The 13,243-nt window shown below is 36.2% G+C and overlaps 6 protein-coding genes across 6 annotated transcripts; 4 read left to right on the forward strand and 2 right to left on the reverse strand.

The window, feature by feature from the left end:
• Positions 1-1,475: 1,475 nt before the first annotated feature.
• Positions 1,476-5,307, forward strand: LOC108560438. Its single transcript, XM_017917973.1, has 12 exons — positions 1,476-1,708; positions 1,771-1,894; positions 2,245-2,391; positions 2,459-2,637; positions 2,882-3,088; positions 3,178-3,399; positions 3,493-3,699; positions 3,754-3,950; positions 4,004-4,178; positions 4,239-4,498; positions 4,613-4,853; positions 5,073-5,307. The coding sequence occupies exons 1-12, from the start codon at positions 1,697-1,699 to the stop codon at positions 5,286-5,288; spliced, it is 2,187 nt and encodes a 728-aa protein (XP_017773462.1). The 5' UTR covers positions 1,476-1,696; the 3' UTR covers positions 5,289-5,307.
• Positions 5,308-5,853: 546 nt separating this feature from the next.
• Positions 5,854-7,107, forward strand: LOC108560434 (probable insulin-like peptide 7). Its single transcript, XM_017917970.1, has 3 exons — positions 5,854-5,976; positions 6,570-6,730; positions 6,802-7,107. The coding sequence occupies exons 1-3, from the start codon at positions 5,876-5,878 to the stop codon at positions 6,975-6,977; spliced, it is 438 nt and encodes a 145-aa protein (XP_017773459.1). The 5' UTR covers positions 5,854-5,875; the 3' UTR covers positions 6,978-7,107.
• Position 7,108: 1 nt separating this feature from the next.
• LOC108560432 (probable dolichyl pyrophosphate Glc1Man9GlcNAc2 alpha-1,3-glucosyltransferase) lies at positions 7,109-9,163 on the reverse strand. The gene is made up of 7 exons (XM_017917968.1): positions 8,927-9,163; positions 8,593-8,865; positions 8,375-8,531; positions 8,120-8,323; positions 7,955-8,060; positions 7,629-7,902; positions 7,109-7,577 (listed from the first exon to the last, which is right to left on the reverse strand). Exons 1-7 carry the CDS (start codon positions 8,983-8,985, stop codon positions 7,181-7,183), a joined length of 1,470 nt encoding a protein of 489 aa, XP_017773457.1. The 5' UTR covers positions 8,986-9,163; the 3' UTR covers positions 7,109-7,180.
• Positions 9,164-9,212: 49 nt separating this feature from the next.
• LOC108560435 (transmembrane protein 60-like) lies at positions 9,213-9,909 on the forward strand. Its single transcript, XM_017917971.1, has 2 exons — positions 9,213-9,311; positions 9,381-9,909. The coding sequence occupies exon 2, from the start codon at positions 9,430-9,432 to the stop codon at positions 9,823-9,825; it is 396 nt and encodes a 131-aa protein (XP_017773460.1). The 5' UTR covers positions 9,213-9,311; positions 9,381-9,429; the 3' UTR covers positions 9,826-9,909.
• A 4-nt stretch (positions 9,910-9,913) lies between these two features.
• On the forward strand, positions 9,914-10,391 carry LOC108560437 (small integral membrane protein 20). Its single transcript, XM_017917972.1, has 3 exons — positions 9,914-10,107; positions 10,164-10,220; positions 10,281-10,391. The coding sequence occupies exons 1-3, from the start codon at positions 9,993-9,995 to the stop codon at positions 10,325-10,327; spliced, it is 219 nt and encodes a 72-aa protein (XP_017773461.1). The 5' UTR covers positions 9,914-9,992; the 3' UTR covers positions 10,328-10,391.
• A 21-nt stretch (positions 10,392-10,412) lies between these two features.
• Positions 10,413-12,116, reverse strand: LOC108560433 (WD repeat domain phosphoinositide-interacting protein 4-like). Its single transcript, XM_017917969.1, has 8 exons — positions 11,933-12,116; positions 11,778-11,852; positions 11,522-11,714; positions 11,284-11,464; positions 11,017-11,225; positions 10,857-10,958; positions 10,679-10,797; positions 10,413-10,612 (listed from the first exon to the last, which is right to left on the reverse strand). The coding sequence occupies exons 1-8, from the start codon at positions 11,979-11,981 to the stop codon at positions 10,491-10,493; spliced, it is 1,050 nt and encodes a 349-aa protein (XP_017773458.1). The 5' UTR covers positions 11,982-12,116; the 3' UTR covers positions 10,413-10,490.
• Positions 12,117-13,243: the final 1,127 nt, after the last annotated feature.

Genomic DNA, 13,243 nt, shown 5'->3' on the forward strand with positions numbered 1-13,243 from the left:
TCCCTTTGCTGTCGATACTCAGCGGGAAACCTGAAGACCGGAAAAAAAGAAGAAAAGGACGCGGTCGATGGCCCTAAACATAACATTTCTACCAGCTACATGATTCCTCTTCGAATCAAGACTTTAACATAAAATAATAATAATAATATTCTTAAGACGTGTACCATTTAAACATTATACATTTTCCTCAAGGTCACGGATCAACGACCTGCCTTGTTAGTTTTATGAATATTTATCAATTTTCAAATACTCACAATCAAAACACTTCAAAACTAATACGTTATACAATCGCTATAATATTAATTACGTAATACAATCATTCTCTAATAAGTAAATTACTTGCATTTCCATCTTTCAAAACATTTTAATATGATTTTCAATCTTTAAAAAAGAAATATTAATAATTAATATACATGTTAACATAACATAATCTATATATCATCATTTCTCAGCTTCAATTTATGTTAAGTACATACGATTCCTACTTATAAAACTTACATTTTGAATTGTTATTCAATATAGTTAAAATAGTAAATCTGTATGATTAATTCATTCATTTTTTTTATCAAAATCGTATTCTAAATTGAATTAGAATTATATTAATAAATTAAATGTATATTAATTCTAAATAATTAAAAAATATACAATTTGTAAAGTTCTTTTTAAAAGTATCTTCAATGAACTATATTAAAATAGTCTTCATGTAAACGCTTTAAAAGCTATGAAAATAGATGCTGAAACATAGAATTGAAAACAGTGAATTTATAATTATTAGAATGATGAGATGCATTTTTTTTAGAAGCAAGTTTCATGAAGGGGTTTCAGTTGGGTAGATTAAAGCGGTTTTCTCGGCATTGCCACGAGGGGTTAGAAAATCAATAGTACGTGTACAGTTTCTCCCCCTTCGCGCGCAAAGCGTTAGAAGCCATATTTGATATAATGCAACATCAAACTTTTCATTTTATTCCACGCAATAATTTAAAAACATTTAAACAGCTTCAAAACCATATTTACTTGCATTTTTTGTGAATTAATTTAATAATTAATTGTTTTAGCATTTCTCATTTATTTGTTTAAAAAAAAATTAAAGTATTTTGATGAATTTTGAGTAATACAATTATTTAAAATAATTTTTGTAAGTAAACGAGGGGACGAAAAAATGCATTATTTTATTAAAATAAAGCGTTTCAAGTTAGAAGCATGTAGCAAATTCATCTGTTTTTTGACGAGACTGTTCTCTTGATTCCCAGCAGCTTAAAATCAATACGTGCTCTATAAATAGGTCTCCTCTCAAATCACATTGCAATATAAATCTCAATTGTTCCATACTGGAAAATCTAAACGATTCACTTCTTTCTTCAATTTGCAAATTTCCTTCAAATCATTTAAGACAACTGTGGTGATTATCCTTTTATTACAAGGTGATTTTAAACTCGTTTGTTGAAACTTGTAATTATTAACGTATTATGTGCAGCAGATGATCAAAAAAAAACTGCGTTTTATTAACTGGCGTTTCAATAATATTTACTCCGATTATAAACAATGTGAATTTCATCAACATCAACTTGGGAATTCGAGGAGAAATAGTATCCAAGATATCTCCTGACAATTGTTATGTTGTTGTCAAATTGACGTAGGATTAAATTGAAAGGAAACTTTGAGGAGAGAATTGGTGGAAATTTCTGTACCATTCAAAATGCATTGCAAGGTAGATTATTGTTAATTAAAATTTAATGAAAACTAATAGTATTATTTTTCTATTAATTACAGCAAATGAAACTGTTGGACGTGTGGCGGATTTGCAACAAAATCCGGTCCGCGATCTTCCGTGTGGGATTCAATTTGTGGGACTACTATCTGCCGCTGGACCCGCATAAAAATTGTCTGATTTCAGGTCAATATATCTTATCTGCACTTCAAAAACATTACAAAACATGTTCGCGTCTTATCCGTTCCGTATTATTTTTTTTTGCTAAAGAACGTAATCTTCGCAGTTTTAATTACGCAAATTCTGAAAAGCAATTAAATAAGTTATTTAAGAATCGCGCAGCGAAAAGTTTTAATTATGGAGCGATCACTTGCATGTTTTTCTAAAGAAATGTAATTGCGTGTTTTGTATATAAAAAAAAATAGGAACGTTCATTATTTTTAAAATTCAATTAATCGATTTACAAGTAAACTGAGATTGCAGCTTATTTAAAACGATTTTAAATGTATTTATATGTTGTATGATTTGATTTGTAGAATCTGCATTCGTTTCGGTTCTTTCTGGATCGTTGCGTTCGACGATCGGCCTTTCGGACTACGAGATTGGAGAGCTGACCGATTATTTCCGTGTACAGGATGGAAGGATTTTTTACACGCAGTTTTGCGAGGTCATCCACGACAGCAGTAAAATTAACAACCAGAAAAATTCGATTATTGTTCTCTCTTTGTAACCATTTTCTTGCCCTTCAAGTACCTGAGTTCTCGAAGAATGCAAATCTTGTGACTGGCCTGGAATGGGAGGATCCTCTCCACGTGAACCGTCTGAGCACCAGCGAGGAGCGAAGGCTGAGTCTTCTGATAACGAAAATCTCTGTTCAAGTGAACCTGAGGAAATTGGTTCTGAGGCCATTCTTTCAAGATTACGAATTGGTAATATGAGTTTCTGTAACTTAAGAAGAAAATGCTTTTCCGCCTTTTCACTAGAATTCGTTGTGTATATTTTTCGCTACTTATCTTTATCGATGATTGCATCCTGTCTGAATACGCATCCTGTTCTGTTGATTATTCAATTATTTGTTTACATTAATATTATTTAATTAGTCTTTGGGAAAATCGCCTTAAACAGATCATTTTCTTTGAATGAAATTTGTTTGATTCTATGTTTGTATTCTAGGTGGCTAAAAACAATGGGACTGTAACAATAGCGCATTTTGCAAGAGTGTTGGCGTATCTGGATATAACAGTATCTTCGGACGATTTCAATTTGTTGGTGAAGAAGTACATGAAAGACTCGTACACTTTGAACTATGTGGCTTTTGTTGCCGACATTGAGGCGACCGTGGATTATTTGGAGCGTCATGGTTGCTTGGATCTGGGAGGCGTAAGCGCATTGTCAATTTTTTTATCTCTTCTCCTTTTTCTTCCTTTGTCTTCCAGGGCCTTTGGTCCACAATTGATGGTTATTTTTAGGACATCATGAGCCAGTTTCCTGGAAGGGTCATAAATGCCGAGCTACCAAAACTGCCGCGTCCCGAAATCGGTAAAATAATGGCGGCCAGCGTCTTCGGCAAACAAAGCATTTTCCATCCGGCGTTGAACGCTCCCTCGCAGCGGCAAAGCCTATTGGAAATCATCAGACGGATCCAGAGGCACGTTCTCGAGAACCGCATCAGGATCAGCGACTTTTTCGAAGTGATAATTCTCGCATTCCGTTGGCATTTTCGAAACTAAAAGAGAAAAGGGCGCGCCCTTTTCTCGTCCCTCCGCTGTGGTTGCGTTTTGCAGGGGTTCGATTCACTGGGTTCAGGTAAAATAACGGCATCACAATTCCATCGCGGCTTGGACGCCGTCGGTATAAGCGGTCTTCAGCGACTTTACATCTCCCTACCGGAAATCAAGACCATTTCCATACAGTACCAAGATCCTATAGATCCGACGAGGGTTTGCTGGAAAACTTTCGCCGATGACATAGATCAAGTCTTCACCGTCAAAGTATTAATTTGCGAATGAAATTGAAATGTAGATTAATATCAAATTGAATTTTAGAATTTGGAAAGGGCGCCAATGCTGCAAGTCGCGAGTCCGCCGAGGGAGGTAAAGGAGTTGCCTAAGAGGGGCACAAAATCATGGGACAACGTGAACCCAAGCATGCGGGATCTCTGCGAGGAAACTGTCGAAAAAGTTAAGAATCGCATCATGAGAAGACGCATCTTGCTGAAGCCAGTCTTCAGGAATTACGACAAGTAATTTCTCTTTAGAATAGAAATGATTTCTTCTAATAAGAACAAATATCCAGGCACAACAACGGTCACGTCTCTCGCTCACAGATGCGTCAATCCTTATTATCCAACGGCATTCTACTCTCCGACGAAGAGCTTTACGCCTTGGAGGAGCGCTTCAACGATGACATGGGATTCAATTACTTCTGGTTCTTGAAAGAAGCCGAACCGAAACCGCACGAGGAGGCTCTCGTATGCATGCCTCTACTTCTAGTCGAATGAATTTATGTTAATTTCTCGTTCAATTCTTAGTTCACCGGCTTCCTCGAGGCAATGGAAAAGGTAAACGCGGAGAAACCGTGCAAACCGGTGGACAGGAGCGAGAAGGATATCATCCTTATATTGGCTAAGATCAAGGGGAAGGTGGTCAGGGAACGCATTCGGGTCATCGAGTTTCTGCAGGATTACGATCTCTGCAATCAGCAAGTTATCAGTCGAGAGAACTTCCAGAGAGGCCTTTCCAATTGTCGTTTCGATTTGTCCGAAGCCGAAGTAGAAACTCTAATGAATGTGTAAGACAAATTAGTTTTTCAACGATCCAATAAGTTTTATTACTACTTTGTATTATGAATGTTTCTTTTGGGGAAATTATGGAAAGCTGAAATTATTGTTATTTTTTTATACAGATTTTCATCACCAATGAGGCCTGGATGTGTAGACTACAAGAGATTCTCTGAGGTGGTGGAGGAGGCCTTCACACAGGCCTGCATGGAGAGGGCACCTCTGCTGATGCCTAAACAGCACGTGCCGACGAAGGATTGCGCCAGGAACTTCTTGAACTTCGACGAGCGTCGCACCTTCTCCATAGGCATCCAGAAGCTTTCGAAGAAGCCTGACCTGCAGATGAACCTGATGTCCATATTTAAGGTGAATCGTCGCCCGAAATTGTATAAAATTACAGTAACACGTGGGATGCGATCACTTGTTGCTCTCGACTCGTCCTTATTAAAAGTTACGAGGCGGTCGAGGGTGAAACAAAAATGATATAAAACGGCGATTTTACGGCGCCCTCGACATAATTGGGATGCTCGTACATACACACACACAACATGTTTTTTTTTTACTTAAATTTTACGATTTTCCTAGGATTACGATCGTACTAATTGCGGAACGATATCGCAAGAGCACTTCTTAAAGGCGCTGTCGCTGCGAGGAATGTACAACCTGATTTCCAGGACGGAATTCGACATGATCTGCAAATGCTTCAGCTTCGAGAGAGGCCTCCGCGATGAAATTGATTACAGGGCTTTCATAAAAGCTCTGGACATTTTGTACGCAACAGACAAATACAACCCATTCTAAAAATTGAAATTAATATAGATGTGCTTTAAATCGAAGTCACCGTCTTTTTTGCGTTAATTGTATTTTTCTATGAGAGGCTAGTGTATTATTGCACGACATAAATCTTCCGATTGAAAGGGCGGAACTGTATTGAGCAATCATTAATCCCGTTTAAATCTGTGGCAGGTCTATAAAACTGCAAGATTATTATGGGATGAAAGGAGGTGGAGGCGCGTGTGGGCTTTTCGGGTTCTTAACTCGATCTTGTTAAAACAGCGTTTCTAATGAAGCCCTCATTGATGATGATGTTCTCGGAAGAAGTCGTAAATGCTCTGGCCACACATAATTTATAGTATTAATCGTACGGTGTTTACAATTCAATTTATTGGGATGTGTGACTGTTGCGTGAGTGTCAAGAGGGTGGAGGGCGTCTGCGCCTGAAGACATCCAAGAGTGGACGCGCCGGATCCGATCTCCTTATAAGAGTACAAACTCTTCCTCATCCAGACATCCCGCACTCCTCATAATTAAGTGTGTGTGTGTGTGTCCCTATCTGAAGATCAGATTCGTGGATATACTAACAAAGAACTTCGTCGAAGAAGAGGGTGATGTGGTTACCGGTGTCGACGGTCGCAGCTCTTTGCCTCCTCTTCGATGGTGTCAAAGCGAGAGGCATGGACAAAGAGATGGATCTCATTTTCAGAGACAGGTATAATTATTCGCGTCATCTAAAAGCTAATCCAGAAATTAAGTTACAAATATTTTGCAAAATTTAATCTTAAATCAATTTGAAATAGTTTTAATTTATAATTTCTCGTAATAAATTAATTAAATTAATGTTCAATTAAAATTTTATAAATAGTTTTTGTTCCATTGTCAGTATTAATCGGTTACGTCCCATGTAGTTAGTTGAAATCGTGAAGAAAATGATTTGATTTGTGCTCGTAATCCACTTGGTGCAAGTTCCTTATCCTGTCAGGACGTTAAAACCATGTAGGTCAGAAGCTTAATATCACTGAAAACCAAGTTCTAATCAGCAAATAAGCTGATCCAATCACTTTGTACATTATAAAGTTATCTGTAGCGCATTAATACTATAACTCAATTAATTTAATAGTTGCGCTTGCAACTGTAATAACTTTTAATTAAAAACCGTTAGCAAATTCTTATTATAAATTATTGTTCGGTAAATTATAGAAATTAGATTTATAACTTAGTGTATGTTCTTTGTAGATTTCTTAGTAAGTAAAACTCACCTGTTGTAATTGATAGGTTTCAGTAATGAAGTTATTATGTGTGTAGGTCGAATACTGAATGGAAGGAGGCCTGGCATAAGGAAAGATACACTCGATGCAGGGAGACCCTAATCAGACACTTGTATTGGGCATGTGAGAAGGACATATACAGGATCACGCGAAGAAGTGAGCACCCGATGCAGCTGGCAAATGAAGATTTAGAGTCACGTATGTGGATCGATCGCAATTTCGAGGAGCACACAAATCACCTCGTTGACATCTCTCTTTGTTTTTTGTAGTGAGTTTCCCTTGGATCAGTGACGAGGAGGCCCACTTCATGGTGAGGACGAAACGCGCAGCAAACAGGAACGGCGGAAGTTCCATTACCGCCGAATGCTGCAGCAGGAAAGGCTGCACGTGGGAGGAGTACGCCGAGTACTGTCCCACCAACAAACGATACACGAACTACCTTTAATTTAACAGAACAGAATAAACACGGATTCGAGAATAGGTCGACGACACAAGAAAACGCACCGCTGCGAAGCTTTCCTATGTTCAATAGCTGAAATATCAAATTGAGTATATGCAATTAATAATATTGTAGCCTTGAGATATAAAATTTATTCATTGTAAATGTATATAATAAATATTACAAAAATTACACTAGCGTTTTTGGAATTAGGTCTTGCATCGCATGAAGTACGTGTAGTACTTGAACCAGCAATAGGAGACACCCAGTGCGCAGTATATGGATGTCATCATAAGCGGGAGGAAAGGCAGAGTTATACTGACAGCTGTGAACCTGAAGAGGACTTCGGTGTAGAGGAAAAGAGGAGCGAGACCGAGGACGTAGGTGCTTTCTGAATTGCTGAGCAGTGGAATGGAAAACTTGCAGAATTGGAACGGATATATACTGTTTAGGCTGTAGAAGGCGTAGCAGCAGTAAATCAACAAGAACAACAACTTAACCAGCATAAGATTGTCAGGGAATAGCAGCGGGAATAACGAGTAGTGTCCCACCGTGGAGAGAATTAAGAAAACATTGGCATCCGCCGGCTCCATTACCGCTAGAATGCTAAATAATACTTTCAGTTTTAGTTCAATTTCAAGTCAACATTTATCATACCTCAAAGGAATGATGACCATCAAGATAGCCTTCTCGTGAACGTGCCAGCCGAACATGAACGAAGTCAATGCGCATAGAACTATACATCTGAGAAACTGACTAGGTTTGGCTCCCGAAGACCACAGCTTCACCAATGCTGGTATCATCGTGATTAAGATGAGAGCAAAGGTCAACTTAGGTGTTATATTAGGTAAGATTACATGTGCGGACTCTTGCACCAATCCTCCGGTCATCGTAGCTGCAGTACTGATATGCCTGATACCCAAACGCGCAGCTACCCCAAAAAAAAAATAGATACTTCTTCAAAGCAAAATAAACAAACTTACCAATTACTATCACAAACTTATCTACGCCTGTGTAGAGGGCCCAAAAGTTCGGGGCCCAGTAGGCATGGCACAGCCCTCTTTGGAACGGAAACAGTCGACGTAAAATCTGCAATTGTTAACGAAACTCTCTCAGCTAGTTAATCTAAATTGTAGCAACTGTATTACCTGATCCATGTGATCTATGAACGGTAAATACGCAACTATGAACGTTGTGATCACTATAAAAGCCAGTCGAAGGAAGTTTCTAATACTCTTTGTATCAAAGCAAATTCTCAGCAAATATATAAAAAAGGCAGGAGCCACATATAAGTAGATATGCTTCAAATTAAGTAAAATTGAAAACCAGAATGCACCATGCAGAATTCTCCCCTGAAAGACAACAAGTGAAATTGAAGAGAAACTTCAATAATAATAAATTACCTGTATTATGTGAGAAATGGATATGAGGAATACCCCATACAGAAATCCATTGTACTGAAAGTGTATATGATCTACCATTAGTAGACCTACATTTCCAATCAGTAGAATAGGAAGTATTATTTCTGATCTCTTCCCTTTTGGTAAAGCTTTAGAACATCTGCAATTATAAGACAACTGTTTTAACGCTTTGTATGAAAATTTATTATAACAATACTTACTCATAAGTCCCATAAATGTAGATGAAATCAGTGACAATGACTGAGAGTTTCTGGAAAAGGATAGTCTCAAAAGAAGCATGATTGAAGTTGTCCAAGTTGAGCATTCGATGATCAAAGAATTGTGCAATTTGTGAGAGTATGTATTCAAACCAAGCAAAGAGTGGGGGATAATCCAGTGTCCATTCTGAAGTATCCTCAAAGTACCATTGGCTCAATGGTAAGCTATGTGTTATTGCTAGCCAATTTCTGTGCACCTCAAAGTCTGTAGATCGACTGAAGCAATAGAAAAGTATTAACAAAGATAAAACATTTAATTGAAGATAATAACACTTACTAGGCTGGTAAAAGTAGTAGCTTTATGCATGATATAAGTAAAGAGAAAGTCCATATCATTTTGTTACAATTTATTTAAAAATTAACATCACAGTAGGCACTAACAGATCATAATGTTGTCAATATGTTATATAGTGATCAACAGTGATCAGATTCTGTCCATTCTGTCACTGTCAGTTGATGATAATAGCTGACATTCTCTGAAATTAGCTACAAATATAATAAAAAAATGATTTTAAATTAATTTATGTATATATTATTCAATTGTAACGTTTGTTAAATCGATTCTAATTAAATGTATTGTACGGTTAAATGAGAAAGGAAACAATTTAATATGACTTTGACATTGACAGCGGTTTGTTGATTATCCGTTAACCTCAAAATTAGTGAGTGCTCTTATTAATAAACAAACTTTAAGTAACTTAATTATATCTGTTTCTTCTATTTTCTTTCAGAGTGAAAAATATTTTTCAGCAGGAGCACCATACAATGTGAGCATTCAAGATGGTGATGCACCGGGCTCTCTTCACATGGTTCCTCCTGCTGATATTCTTTGTGTTCCTCTGTGTGAGACTGGAGGCTCGCATCCACTGGAACTGGTTCCTCATCTTCATCCCCATGTGGGTGTTCGACGTGATCGTGTTCGTGGACGCGCTCGTCAATATCGTCATACACTGCAAGCATAAAGTACTGAAGAATGTTCTGATGAACAAGAACAATTACATTCTGATTGTGGTGCTGCTGAAGATCGCCACGCAAATTCTGATCTGTCTGAAGCTCGAATACAGAGCCCTGAATCTGGAAATCTATCATGTATTCATCCCGTTTTGGATCCTGCTGCCACTCGTCATCATCGACGTCTCCATAAGTCTGTTCAAGTCTGCTGAGCTATGCTTATAGTATTTAATTGAGAACAAAGGATAGTTTTTATTTTTTTATATATAATTTGTAATTGTAAACAATAAATGAAAAAGAGAACAAACAGCTGATCGTGTTAACCTTAAATTTAACCCTTCGCACTGACGTTAAACATAACCTACCTTTTCGATTGTTGAGAAGGGTGAGAGATGGCTCGTTGGACGGGTTGGCGTTACGGGGCCTTAATTGGAGGTATAGTGAGTGCAATCGGCATCACGATTTACCCAATTGTTATATACCCGATGACCCACATCGAGGACTACAGTAAGTTACTATATTTCTTTTTACCATGAGAAAGATTCAATTATAAATGTTTGCAGAGGAACTTCAAAAGCATACAAGAAGGGGAATTAGGCAGGAAGAAGTGCAGCCTGGAAGTAATTCTGAAATGGTAACAACAAATTTTATAAAAAGTTAACACTTTTCTTGTATTTCAGATATGAAAGTATGGTCAGATCCATTCGACAGGAATAAAAGCAATTGAAGAGTTATATTAATAATTACGATTTTATTAACTTAAATATAGTCCTTTTGTTAAATAGAATAAAAAAGATTAAAATGTATAAAAATTCAGTACATCATTTTTTACCCTTACATAATAACATATGTACATTCAAGAAATGATAAAATTATAATAAATTGCACAATTAGTGAAAATTATCATCATCATCATCATCACAGACGTCAAGAAATACATCGAAAGCTTCCCGGTTGCAATTCCCATCCGGATTGAACACGTATTTGTGGAACGTTCCATCTACACATATCGCTGTAATTCATAGAAAAAAAAAACAATTAAAGCAAACAATTTGCTATTAATGTATGTATGTTATACCATAAACGGAGCGGTTAGGACCAAAGGCACAAACGCAAGCACACTCCGGTGGTACAGTAAAATTGGCCAATGCCCACTGCGAGGTTCCGTAATTACCCAAGATTTTAAAATTAGAAAACCTAAAAAATTCTTAGTTAAAATTAAACTGTAACTGTTTTTTTTTTTCATGAAAACTCACGTCATTTTCTTATTCAGATTAGTATCTTTAATGGCAAATATGTGCACAGTTCCTTTATCACTGGAACAGCACAAGAAATCCGAATCGCAGCTGAAGTTCATGCTGAAATAAATTTCTTTAAATTAATATCAAATTTATAATAGTAATTTATTTATTTTACCAATAAATTGTTGCAGGATCAGTGCCTCTCCTAAGCTCTACCAAAAGCTTCTTGCTGGTCGAATCCCAAACTCTGATCAAGGTACCTTTACTTGATGCAGTTGCAATCCTTGTACCTTGCTGGTTTATTGCCAAGCAACCTAAATCGTTTCTGTGCGCGTCTATCCAAATGGGGGCGCTTGATACGCCAATTTCAGTGCTCAATAAGTCCTAAATAATACGGTATTTAAAAATGAATGATTCAAAAACAAAAATATAAAATATTTACCACAATTTGCACACTGCCCATTTTGTGCCCAGGGAAGATTAGAATTTGCTTCTCAGCAGATAACAGTGGGCTCATTTCACAGAAACCCCTTGGATTATTTCTGGTTTCTAGTGAAAATAAACGTTGTGTGGGTGAAGGAAACGAAAACACGTGTATCTCAGTCGTTAAAACTACAACTAATCTAAAATAAAAATAAATAATTAACCATAAAATCATTTTCATAAAGAAAAATAATTACTTGTCTCTCCTCAATCGGACAGCTCTGATTGATGAGCTAAAAGTTAACTCCAGTTTAAACTTCTTTGCAGAATCATCATATATCATTAGGGTGTTGTCAGGGAATTTGGGTCTGGATCCACCAGCCACAATAGCTATGATATTCGATCTGTGCAGCATTTCACATTGTGAAACACTCCCCATCAATTCCACATCTTCAAGAATAGAAAATTAAAATTAGCAAAGTGTGCAAAATGAGTAATCATAATATGTCTTACCAAAATGTACTTTCTCTACCAGTGGTTCTACATTGTAAATACGCAATCCAGTTTCCATGGAACTTGCGAAGCAGCCTGTGATGAACATAACAGCAACAACAAGATATATTTAGCATATTGTTTATCATCATGTGCTGAGAATATTAAAATCTTACCTTGATCTTGATTGAATCTGACGCTGTAGACATGTTTGTTGAATGACATCTTCTCAGGAAGGCAGGACTCTTTCGATTAAAGCTCTTCTGGCCGTTGCAACTCTACTGCGTGCTCTCATCAAAAATACTTTGTTTTCAAAACAAAATATTTAGTACGTCCGTTCTTCTGTCAAATCTGACAACAGTGACAGACGCGCAATAATAACTTTTATAGAAAATAGTATAGATGGCTCTGCATGTATCACATTTTTACATAATTAAAAAATAATAATACCATAAATAAGTAATTTAAAAAAGTAATAACAAGTATAAATACTTTATTTATAAATATGTTTATTTATTATCTAAGAAAACCTAGTAGCTTTCCAATGTTTTTTAAGTTTGGTTTGAATTTTCTTCATATTTGAAGTTCGTAAAAATTCCGACTAGTGGCTCGGATTGACATAGAACGGCGATAGATGTCTCCAAATTTGATCACCAAAGATATATGTATGTTTGGTTGCCTGCAAAATAACTATTTTGTTTTTGTGAAAGCTAGCGCCATCTGTTAGCAACATATCAAAGGTAGGTAGTCAGAATGACAGTTTGCTCACTCACACAAACGTAAATTTCAAAAATTCAAATTACAACCAATCAGAAACGACCGATGCTAGGAGCTCAGATACCTCCTCGCTACTCATGGTCTCCTGGTAGAAATCGAAATTTTACGTCATTTTCGAGATTCAAGAGGGGGATTTGCGATTTGATTCGTAAAAACCGCGGACAAATTAAAGCTTAATAACTTTTTTATTAATTGAGCAATGTTAATGATTTTAGTAGCATACGAAAGTTAACGAATCATTCTTTAGAATTGTAAATTAAAATTTTCAAATATATTTGAATATAACTAGTTATTTAATTATGTTTTTAATTTACTGCAATACTTTCACGTTTTTTAAATTAATCGATTACAACTCGTGGTAATGAAACCATCGAAGACAAAACTATAACGTTTCCAATGAACTAATTGACGGCATTGTGGTTTGCTTGGTACATCTACTATAAGTTATCAAATTTAAGCATTTTAATTTTATTCTAAATGCAAATAAAATATATTTTTTTGTTAATATATTAATGGGCTTTATATAATATATAAATATGGTTTACTATATTTTAATGTTTAATATATTACTCTATTGGATATATAATTCGTTGCATTAATATATAACATTTTATATTACTGCTATATGGATAAAACCACAGTAATATAATGTATGAAGACATTCACAATACATTCACCTTTGATATGAATCGATTGTATCCATTCTATCT

The sequence above is a fragment of the Nicrophorus vespilloides genome, unplaced genomic scaffold (genome assembly GCF_001412225.1).
Source record: "Nicrophorus vespilloides isolate i.1.1-1 unplaced genomic scaffold, Nicve_v1.0, whole genome shotgun sequence".
Lineage (NCBI taxonomy): Eukaryota > Metazoa > Arthropoda > Insecta > Coleoptera > Silphidae > Nicrophorus > Nicrophorus vespilloides.

Coding starts and splice junctions, on each gene's coding strand:
- LOC108560438 (XM_017917973.1), top strand. Junction 4,499..4,612: donor GTAGAAACTCTAATGAATGT/GTAAGACAAATT, acceptor TTTTTTATACAG/ATTTTCATCACCAATGAGGC. Junction 4,854..5,072: donor ACCTGATGTCCATATTTAAG/GTGAATCGTCGC, acceptor CGATTTTCCTAG/GATTACGATCGTACTAATTG.
- LOC108560434 (XM_017917970.1), top strand. CDS start 5,876: ATGTGGTTACCGGTGTCGACGGTCGCAGCTCTTTGCCTCCTCTTCGAT. Junction 5,977..6,569: donor GATCTCATTTTCAGAGACAG/GTATAATTATTC, acceptor TTATGTGTGTAG/GTCGAATACTGAATGGAAGG. Junction 6,731..6,801: donor AAATGAAGATTTAGAGTCAC/GTATGTGGATCG, acceptor TGTTTTTTGTAG/TGAGTTTCCCTTGGATCAGT.
- LOC108560432 (XM_017917968.1), bottom strand. CDS start 8,985: ATGATATGGACTTTCTCTTTACTTATATCATGCATAAAGCTACTACTT. Junction 8,866..8,926: donor CTACTACTTTTACCAGCCTA/GTAAGTGTTATT, acceptor CTATTGCTTCAG/TCGATCTACAGACTTTGAGG. Junction 8,532..8,592: donor TACATTTATGGGACTTATGA/GTAAGTATTGTT, acceptor TTATAATTGCAG/ATGTTCTAAAGCTTTACCAA.
- LOC108560435 (XM_017917971.1), top strand. CDS start 9,430: ATGGTGATGCACCGGGCTCTCTTCACATGGTTCCTCCTGCTGATATTC.
- LOC108560437 (XM_017917972.1), top strand. CDS start 9,993: ATGGCTCGTTGGACGGGTTGGCGTTACGGGGCCTTAATTGGAGGTATA. Junction 10,108..10,163: donor GACCCACATCGAGGACTACA/GTAAGTTACTAT, acceptor AAATGTTTGCAG/AGGAACTTCAAAAGCATACA. Junction 10,221..10,280: donor GGAAGAAGTGCAGCCTGGAA/GTAATTCTGAAA, acceptor CTTGTATTTCAG/ATATGAAAGTATGGTCAGAT.
- LOC108560433 (XM_017917969.1), bottom strand. CDS start 11,981: ATGTCATTCAACAAACATGTCTACAGCGTCAGATTCAATCAAGATCAA. Junction 11,465..11,521: donor GTCCGATTGAGGAGAGACAA/GTAATTATTTTT, acceptor TTTTTATTTTAG/ATTAGTTGTAGTTTTAACGA. Junction 10,959..11,016: donor GATCCTGCAACAATTTATTG/GTAAAATAAATA, acceptor AATTTATTTCAG/CATGAACTTCAGCTGCGATT.